At 41.2% G+C, this 9,966-nt stretch overlaps 3 protein-coding genes across 4 annotated transcripts in view; 1 reads left to right on the top strand and 2 right to left on the bottom strand.

Moving 5' to 3' along the window:
- The window catches only part of lrp2a (low density lipoprotein receptor-related protein 2a), a 51,556-nt gene extending 49,977 nt beyond the window's left edge, over positions 1–1,579 (bottom strand). The window contains 4 exon segments of the mRNA XM_030081526.1: positions 1,301–1,444; positions 1,447–1,491; positions 1,494–1,537; positions 1,539–1,579. Coding sequence (XP_029937386.1) covers positions 1,301–1,444; positions 1,447–1,491; positions 1,494–1,537; positions 1,539–1,579 — 274 coding nt within the window.
- On the top strand, positions 527–4,635 carry zgc:172182 (coiled-coil domain-containing protein 89). Of its 2 annotated transcripts, none has more exons than XM_030081530.1 (7): positions 527–772; positions 3,082–3,551; positions 3,636–3,775; positions 3,859–3,995; positions 4,095–4,171; positions 4,313–4,412; positions 4,499–4,635. In XM_030081530.1, exons 1-7 carry the CDS (start codon positions 731–733, stop codon positions 4,583–4,585), a joined length of 1,053 nt encoding a protein of 350 aa, XP_029937390.1. In that variant the 5' UTR covers positions 527–730; the 3' UTR covers positions 4,586–4,635. The 2 variants fall into 2 exon arrangements, with proteins under 2 accessions (XP_029937390.1, XP_029937388.1); XM_030081528.1 differs by lacking the exon at positions 527–772 and adding an exon at positions 2,363–2,521.
- Positions 4,636–4,741: 106 nt separating this feature from the next.
- Positions 4,742–7,944, bottom strand: LOC115380380 (ATP synthase subunit beta, mitochondrial-like). The gene is made up of 10 exons (XM_030081527.1): positions 7,760–7,944; positions 7,017–7,190; positions 6,642–6,816; positions 6,419–6,540; positions 6,128–6,312; positions 5,890–6,048; positions 5,695–5,817; positions 5,395–5,607; positions 5,102–5,303; positions 4,742–5,012 (listed from the first exon to the last, which is right to left on the bottom strand). The coding sequence occupies exons 1-10, from the start codon at positions 7,863–7,865 to the stop codon at positions 4,915–4,917; spliced, it is 1,557 nt and encodes a 518-aa protein (XP_029937387.1). The 5' UTR covers positions 7,866–7,944; the 3' UTR covers positions 4,742–4,914.
- Between the last annotated feature and the right edge of the window lie 2,022 nt (positions 7,945–9,966).

Genomic DNA, 9,966 nt, shown 5'->3' on the forward strand with positions numbered 1-9,966 from the left:
GGGCCACATCATTGTCTGTTAATCACAACAAATCCCTGCTAATAATCAACATGAACATGCTGACTATGTGCAGCTCTAAGATGCTGTGGTTATCATGTAAGTCATTTTGGACATTTTTGGTTCTGATCAGCATTTCCAAATTGCCAGCTATAATCACCGTGACAGCTCTGAATCAAAGGAAATGCCATGTAAAATTACATCGTTACAATCTGAGTGTCAACACAGGCTGACAGTCTGTGCAGTCTTTTCTGTTAAATAAACATTTTTTTTTTCTTTTTGATTGCTTGTTTGGTATGTCTATCAGCCAGTAAGAAAATAAGGGCAAAGTATTTGATAAATGTATAAAAGACTGTGTCTCTAAATGCCTAAGTAACAGGTTTTAACAACTTTCCCTCTTGCTGTTAGCAAACACCCTTTTCCTTAGGTCAGAACTGTTCCTTAGGGAGAAATGCTTCCTTTCTGCAGCAGCTGCGGTGTAATTAGTTGCTTGATTCACACTAAGGAGCTTACATACTAAGGGTTGAGCAAAAAGAAAGCAGATTACAATTCGAAGAAGCAGGATCTAGCCAGGCTACAACCACATGAGACAAACACAAGACTGGCGCACACATAAAACAATATGTCATCATTCTTTTTCCTGCTTGAGTCGAAAAAGAAACATGTTGCTTGAGGTAGAGTCAGGTTGCTGCTCATCCATAAGGGTTTTGCACCGAGAAACCTACTCCACTGAATGAGATTTGTACCAGTAGCTTTCAGTCCACACAGATTGTCTGTAAGTCACATGCTCTTTTTTGTTACCTAGCAACAGTAAAGCTCAGGCAAAAGTTCCTCAAGAGAACTTCCAATCTGTCTGAGAAAGGCTTTGTGCTCAACCTGTAATATAATAAGTGCTAAGACATTGTGCTCGGGAATCAAATTTGTTTTACCTAGTGGCCACTTAACAAGTATTGCCAAGGCTGGTATAATTGCATTAAAAGTAATGGCTCTGAATCAACAACAGGGCTATCCCAGATTATTTCCAGGATTCCATCTAATTTCTATTAACTATTTCCAATCAAACACTTCTATGGTTAATAATTCGACTGTATCTGTCTTCTTTTTTGCCGTACAAATTGATATAGCCCTCAATTATTCTATTTCCTTTTCACATGAATAGGGCGCTCGGTTTGTTTTGATGTGCAACAAGTGCACTGAGGCAATCAATAGCAACACAACAGCTCTGCAGGTCCTCAATGAATCATTCCTCTGACAGCCTGTGAACACTCACATAAAAAAAAGTCTGAAGAAATCCACTGCTTACCTTCAGAATGGCACCGAATAACACAGCAAATTAAGAGGAGCAAGAGTTTTATCAGCAGTGCTCTCCACATTCTGCTGCTGGGTCCCGGCTGGTCCGTCCAGCTCCGCTCTGAAGCTGGGCAGATGGAGGAGCTGTAGGGACTGGGCTGGGATGCTGTTGCTTTCCTCTGTGTCTTTCTTGTCCCGCTAGTTGATGAAAAGGGGCGTGCACAAAGGCCGGGACAGCCGCTCCCCCAACCTCGGCCCTCCGGATAAATCCCTCTTGCCCTGGAATCTGCATAATGCCGTGGTCCGAGCTGTCCCGACTGCTCGTGATTATTCCACCACTTCCATGGATTTTCACCATACTGTAGCTGTCCAGGAGTATAGCCCTTCTTCACCCACTGTGGGCAAATAGCACCGTGTATTTAGGTTGCAAAAATATAAATCATTCGATTTGATAACTCGTGAAAATAATGGTTGCAGCCGCCCAAAATAAAACAAACTAACACATTAAAAAAAAAAAAAAAAAAAAAAAAACAATATAAATATCACAGCAAGAGCATAAATACTAAAAGTGAATAGGCAAGAATATTAAACTGATACCATGGCAGATAAAACAATAACAAAATGTCTGTATAAACATACTATTAAGGCACCACAGGCAAACTAAGCCCCTAACGGAATATTATAGGATTATCACAGAAAATTCCCGTATTCTAGGATCATTTCACAAAAAAGGACATTACCCCAAAAATAAATTAACTGCTGGGCCATTTAGAGTCTCGTTGTCAAAATTAAAAATGAAAAACAGTAGAGGTTGAATAAAATTAATCTATTAATAGACTGAAATGTTAATTCATTTAAAAAAGAAAATCAGGAAAGTCTGGGTGGCTTCGAGCATAGTTTTGCAAATTGGTCCGTAGGTGCCTCATTCTGTAACTCTGGCCGTGGCTATAAAAAGCCCGACAGCGCCACCGTGTGGTGCAGCGGCAGCATCATCTCACCTGCCGCTGCTCTCGGGAGATTTAAAGATGGTTGTCAGTAGCAACCAAGCAGCAACACTGGAAACTTTTGGAGCAGTGTCTATGAGTGTGCAGTGTCTATGAAGCAGGGCAGAGCATAGGCAAAAGATTGTCTCTGTGAGCGCTTTACTCACGTTTTAAGCTCCTCTCCTGCTGACATGGCATCTCCACTGGGAAATGCAAGAGACCTCATGAAGATGATGAGCGACATCAAAGAGGTTAAGTCGACTTTACGCAGTTACAAGGTGTAATTCTGTTAACTCAGCGTCGTAATATGTCTTGAATACAGTTGAACAAGGTCACAAAGTATGCATTACATTAACCTAATGCTAAATATTTATAAAATAGCTGTGGGTATCAGCCCAGTCACCCAAACCTAGCTTAACTCGCTGCATTCCAATACATAACTAAAGTTAGGCTACATTGTTATAACTCAGCATAACTATAGCTACATTAATGTTACACATGTGTCCTCTCTTAATGTATGTAGCATTTTGCTGTGAATAGCATTTGAACAGTTTAAACAGTATTTATCTAACGATGTACCTTTAATTAAGATAGATTAAACTTGTGGAAAGAGCTGAACTGACGTTAGCTAATTGCTGACGGTCATATTGCGAGGTGACGTTGCTTTACTGATATGTAATTTTATTTTCTGTAGTCACTCGATTAACCTACCTGTCTTTCTAGGTATGGTGTTTGCCACATTGACGTTGAGAGCTTCATTTTATTTATTTATTTATTTATTTTAGTTTTTAACCTTTCCTAACTCCCGCAGGAGGTCGACAGTGTCCAGACGCTGGAGAAACTGCGCGGCCTTGCTACAGAAGATAAAACGGAAACAGAAATGTTGCGTTCCCGGGTTGATGAGCAGTCAAGTTTAATCTGTATTTTGAAACAAGGAGCAGACGAGATGCTTCTCCGTTGTCGGTCACTGCAGAAAATGAACACGGACCTGGAAGACCGAGTGGCAGTCAAACACAAGGAACTGGACTTGGAAAGGAAGAAGTCAACCATTTTCGAGAGAAGATTCACGGACTTGGCCAGCAACCACGAGAAAATGATCGCTTTCATGAACGATTATAAAAGACAGAATGCCCGTCTTGAGCTGGAGAACAAACACCTGCGCTCTGAAAATGAGACACTTTTCTCCCAGAAACTGCAAGATAAAGAAGTGCTAGTTGATAAACTTACACAGGAAATCAAACAGCTCTCAGAGAAATACACAAATAAGGACAATGAATATTGGTAAGATTTTTCTCAAAAAGGTTGTCAGTTGTGCATTATTTAAAATTTGCATTACACTATTTTCATACTATATATTTTTTACAGCTCTTCAAGAAAGGAAATAGTTGAATGGCAGTCTAAATTTAATGCACAAACAACCCTCTACCAATCAAGGGAGAAATCATTATGTGATGAACTGCAGGATACCCAGCAGCAGCTAAAGAAGTCTGTAGAGATGTGCAAAGGTGTGTCATGATGTTATTGTCCCTCTGTTTCCTGCTACAGAATATGAGCAATTGTAAACCTGTGTCTTTTTCTGCACTGTCAGATCTGAAGCTTCAGCTAAAAAAGGCAGGAGACGATTATGCTTTGACAGAGATCAGAGTGAAAGAAAGTATAACAAGCCTCACCAAGGAAAAGGACAAATTCCTGAATCTGTCTATGGAAAGGGGAAAAGTAATACAGGTGAATGAGAAATCAGTACTTTTTCCCCTCATTCAAATGATTATTCAGTATGGAATGAATCCGTTTACCATCCTGTTTAACTTACATGATTTATTACAGGAGAAACAGGAGGAAATCCACTTGTTAGAAGCAAAATGGAATGAGGAGAAAAAAGCCAGAATCAAAGCAGAAGAGCGGTAGGTGTACTCATACTGTATTTCGGGAAAAAATATATAATAACCACAGCAGAGCTCAATCTGGACTCCTCAGACTAAGAGATTGCTGCCTAAAATATCACCAGTTATGTCCTTGTCCCTGCATCCCTGACCCTGCTTTAGGTTTAAACGGGAAGCAGCAGCTGTGAACGCACACGACAAAGTGAAGGCTCTCCAGCGTGCTCTCGATGAATCCCTGACAGAATGCGAGAAGCTGAAAAAGGTTTGTTGAAATATAGAGTACTAATAACTTAAGTTAGTAGTGGTACATCAAAGGGCTGAAAATATCTTCCCCCAATTATTTCACAGGATTTTGAAGCCTACAAAGAACACACCACCAGCCTCCTTAAACAGGAAAAGGAGTTAAATGCCAAACTCCGCCATGTGATTGGCTGAGGACTTATATATTCATATGGTATAATTTAGATTGCAATAAAACCAAAGTTTTCACCCAAAAAATTTTTCTATTCACTGACTCATAAAAGAACTAAAAGGCCAGTGTTTAACAAAACAAATAATGACAAGAAATACATATATATATATATATATATATATATATATATATATATAAAACAACATATTTTAATTCCATATTTACCTTTTCAGTTCAATAGAACCATAATAGAACATATTCAGGAGGGCAAGTTATAACAAACTGCTCAATGAGAAATTATACTGTACAAATTTTTATCTCAAAAAGCAATCCAACCTTATCAACAAGTCATTTATGAATGCTCCTCGGCCAATTTCTCAGCCTTTTGGACGACTTCTTCAATGGGCCCCACCATGTAGAACGCTTGCTCAGGCAGGGCATCATATTCACCTTGGGGAGAGAGAATCAAGTCAACATCATTTGATAACCTGTTCAGTCCATCCCTTTAAGAATGCCTTTACCTCAGTGCAGTCCTCTACCTGCTAGAATGCTCTTGAAGCCTTTGATTGTCTCCTTAAGGGGCACAAGCTTGCCCAGGTGGCCGGTGAAGACTTCTGCTACCTGGAAGGGCTGAGACAAGAACCTCTGGATCTTGCGAGCACGAGCGACAGTCAACTTGTCCTCCTCAGACAGCTCATCCATACCCAGGATAGCAATGATGTCCTGCAAGGACTTGTAATCCTAAAAAAAAAAAAAAAAAAAAAGTTGGGAGTTAGAAAGGGCTCAGTTTAATTTGCATTCGACTTACGTTAGCACCCAGCGCAAGACTTACCTGAAGAATCTTCTGTACACCACGAGCAACATCATAATGTTCTGCTCCAACAATGTTGGGGTCCATGATACGAGAGGTGGAATCCAGGGGGTCCACAGCAGGATAGATACCAAGCTCAGCAATAGCACGGGACAACACAGTTGTTGCATCCAAGTGAGCAAAAGTAGTGGCAGGAGCGGGGTCCGTTAAGTCATCAGCAGGCACATAGATGGCCTGTCAACAGAATCAGCAGTTTTTAGTATGAACCGTCAGTAAAGAGGCGATGACACTGCCATGTGAATAGCAACCTGTGTCATTTACCTGTACTGAGGTGATGGAGCCCTTTTTGGTGGTGGTAATTCTCTCCTGCATTGTACCCATATCTGTGGCCAAAGTTGGCTGGTAACCCACAGCAGAGGGGATACGACCCAACAGGGCAGACACCTGAGGGACGGAAATACTATGAGCCATGATATGAGGAATCTGTTATTTTATGATGGCTGTGACAGCACTGACCTCTGATCCAGCCTGGGTGAACCTGAAGATGTTGTCAATGAAGAGAAGCACATCCTGTCCCTCCTGATCACGGAAATATTCTGCAACAGTCAGACCAGTGAGAGCAACTCTGGCACGGGCACCTGGAGGCTCATTCATCTGACCGTACACCAACGCTACCTGAGAACATGAACACACTGGTCATTATCTAGGATCTCTCTGCATCACTCAAAATGCTTTGGATTATGAAGGCTCTCACCTTTGACGTGGTGTCTTTCAGATTAATGACACCAGACTCAATCATTTCATGGTACAAGTCATTTCCCTCACGGGTGCGCTCTCCCACTCCAGCAAACACAGAGTAGCCACCATGAGCCTTGGCCACGTTGTTGATCAACTCCATAATCAACACAGTTTTGCCGACTCCAGCTCCACCAAACAGACCTGGGGAAATAAAATATGCTCAACAAATTAAAAAAACATTGATAATATAAAATACAAACACAGTAATTGCAGTCAAAAATTCCATGGTGTCAAACAAACCACGCACCAATTTTTCCTCCCTTGGCATAGGGGGCCAGCAGATCCACCACTTTAATGCCAGTGACCAAAATCTCCTGTTCCACACTCATGTCTGTGAACTCAGGGGCCTCAGCATGAATAGGAGCTGTCCTGTAAGGCAAATGTTTTTTTAAACATATTAAAAATCCATTCAAGCATCAACATTCCCTCCATTTTGAAAAGATTTAACACATTTTCTATGTGACACATACTGTTTGGTGTTAATTGGACCCCTCTCATCAATGGGCTCTCCGATGACATTCATGATCCTGCCCAGTGTCTCAGGGCCCACAGGAATCCTGATGGGGGCTCCCGTGTCAAGAACCTGCTGTCCACGCACCAGACCCTCTGTGCCATCCATGGCAATTGTGCGGACAGTGTTCTCACCTGAAAAAAAGCACAGCATTTAAATGTCATATAGGCCTATATGTATTAAACAACAAATCAAGAGTACCAACTGTAATTGGAAAACAGCAGAAACCAGCAGAAAAAAAATGAATTCACATCCAGTAAAAAGGCAGCTGTTTTATGTACACAGCCTTCCTCTATTAAGAAAAACATGCTATACAGTAATTCGGCAGACTCACCCAGATGTTGTGCAACTTCAAGCACCAGTCTGCTCTCACGGCCTAACACCTCCAGGGCATTGAGAATGGGAGGGAGGCCCTCATCAAACTGGACATCCACAACAGCACCAATCACAGCTACGATGCGGCCATTGGCCAGTGCTGCCTGAGCAGCTGGGGCAGCATATCCCCTGCCTGCAGGAACAATAACAAAGCACGCAGGCCGCAGCAGTCAATATATGCATTTTTATTTTATTATTATTTTTCTTACCGTTTAACATGCTAAGAAATGTGTATTTAAAGAGTCAGAAGCTTTCAGAGGCCCAAAGTTCACTGTTGGCTTATTTCACAAGTGATAAAGTTACTGGGACTGCAAGGACAGCTGGATACAAATTTTGAGTAAAAACTATTTGTTACTCCAGCACTGACAGAGTTATGATGATTGCCTTGGTGAAAACTGCCATACTGCCCCTTGCAACAGGCAGCTGAGTTGTGCAGTGTCCAGCTATTTGGAAGGGTCATTGACTTGCAACCACAGAGCTGCAGCCGATACTGATGTCATAAAATAATGAACTGCTACTAATCTTAGATGTGTTGATGAAATAAACGTCCCCGGTGTTAATCGTAAATGAATGAAGTCACTGAATGGTAAAGCTGAGAGGCCTGGTCCACCCGGCATGCAGCCAAAATGCGCATGACAAGTCTCTGGACTACTACACACAGTACAAGCGACCGGACGGTGTTTCAGAAGTCTAAAAACTTACTCGAATAAAGAGCCGCATGTTTCCCACTGATCGTCTTCAGGTGCTTGAGCCCAGGCTTCAGAGCCTGCAGAGCCCCGGTGCAGCACCGTCCCACGGCGCCCAGCATGGTTAAGATGGCTGAAGATGAAGGCAGCGGCTCACACACAAGCAGCGCTCCTGCAGGGCTCAGCCAGCTGCCGGTGTCACCGCTCTGCGCATGCGTGCAGCCCGGCACTTTTTACTTTCTTTTACCCACAAACTTTCCATTACCGCCAGAGGGCAGTGCAATCCCGCCGAGGATCTCAGCATCAACAGCTCTCACGACAAAGCTGCTGCCCTCTAAAGAGTCTGCAGTGAACTACTTGGTAAGTAATTGCAACTCTCTTGGCTAATACTAATTAAGGGTTTACGTGAAGTGCAACAGAAACAAAACTTAAGTTTCATGCAGCTTGTGATCCATAGGTTTCCCATCCAATGACAATAATCAGTTTGGTTTGCATCATCCTTTGGGATGTTCTGCATGGGTTTGGTGAGATGGCAGTAGTAAAAAAAAAAAAAAAAAAAAAAAAAAAAAAAAAAAAAGTATTTATGTTGGAAAATGATCTGCAATTACTCTGCAAAATGATGATGTTAACTAAATAAACAAGAAAATAATAGCATGACCAAAAGGGGAGTGGCTGTATGCAGAGCTTATTGTCACAGTGCATACATTCTTCACATGAATATCTTAACAATAAACAAAATTACACACTGTTAACGACTTTAAAAGTGAGCAAGCAGATAACTGCAGTTTAGTGGGTAGGTAATACCAGGGTCATCCTTCATACAGCGTACAGCTTAAGTGCATTATGACCCTCCTGTCAGCACTATGTCAGTTTTATTTTAGAGAACACCTGGGTACGTGCCCAAGAACAGTGCACTTAACATTTCATTGTTATTTGGCCCTTCAGTCAGTCGGTAAAATGTGTAGCCACATGTGTCTAAGCCAACACCATTTCTTTTCCTGTCAGTGTGGGTGAAAATGTTATTTTATTCTGTTATATGCTTTATTTACATATTGACCTATAGGTTTCTCCTGTAATAATGTGACTTAAAGAAGTGTGACCTAAGGGTGAATGGCTGTCAAACGAATTTGTGGTTTTTATGGCCCAGAAGGGCACTTGTGAACACATGAACAATGCACATGAACATGAACAATTCTCTCCCAAAGTTAGAAATGAGAGCACAAGACAAGTTTTTCTGATGAATGCACAGCCTGGTCAGTTGCATTGATTGGAAGATATCTTTGTGGATGTGGACTTGATCTGATTTTTTTTTTTTTTTTTTTTTTTTTTTTTTTTTTGGACAACCATTCCCTGTATAACTGCAGCACTAGCCAGAAAGTATATATTTATCTACATAGAGCATTCCTGAATGCTGACACAGTTCACTGTAGCATCACTGATTAAGGGACAAGATAAGCTCTCTTGGGGGAAAAAACACAATATTTCACTAATACAAACTTAATTTAACAGGAGTGCAAGAATTACACATTGAAAGAAAATGCATTCATGTCTACATAAGTATTGCCATAATGAAAATTGAAGAAATTATTGTTGTCAGCTACTTTTATATTAAACTATTATGTCAGGAACATGGTCTCTGCTAATTCAGTCTTTACTAATAATACTAACAATTGCAAAAAGCAAAAGACACCTGCATAAAAAAGGGAGCACTACAAGAATGAAAAGGCACTACAAGAATTTTGAGAAATCAAAACAATTACATTTACACCCTGTGAGTATTGCATTTAAAAATAGAATTTCCATTCTTAGCAATAATTTCCACAACTTAGAAATGTCCTTGCACATAAAGCTGTATTGAAAGGTTGTCATTCATCACAGAGAAAAGAAGAGATAGAGTAGTTTTGCCAAGCCATCATTCAATGTAACATTCCTTTGTGTCAGAAACTTTCCTCTAATTACTCCTCGCCTCGAGCTTTGGAATATAAAGGCTCTTCATCCCGAGCACAGCTGGGAGCGAGCTGCATGAGTCCCCAACCAGTCTACACAGGACCGGCCCAGGATCTCTCTAACCACACCAGGAGAGAGGTCAAAGGTCACCACCACCACTGAAATGGTCAGAAGGTATTGTCTGGAAGGTGAAGTGTCACTTGAGCTTTCACTTATTTATTTTCAGAGGAATGTGTGATTGCACCTCACGTTTTTATTCCTGAATAATAAAAGTAG

This window comes from Myripristis murdjan, chromosome 21 (genome assembly GCF_902150065.1).
Source record: "Myripristis murdjan chromosome 21, fMyrMur1.1, whole genome shotgun sequence".
Lineage (NCBI taxonomy): Eukaryota > Metazoa > Chordata > Actinopteri > Holocentriformes > Holocentridae > Myripristis > Myripristis murdjan.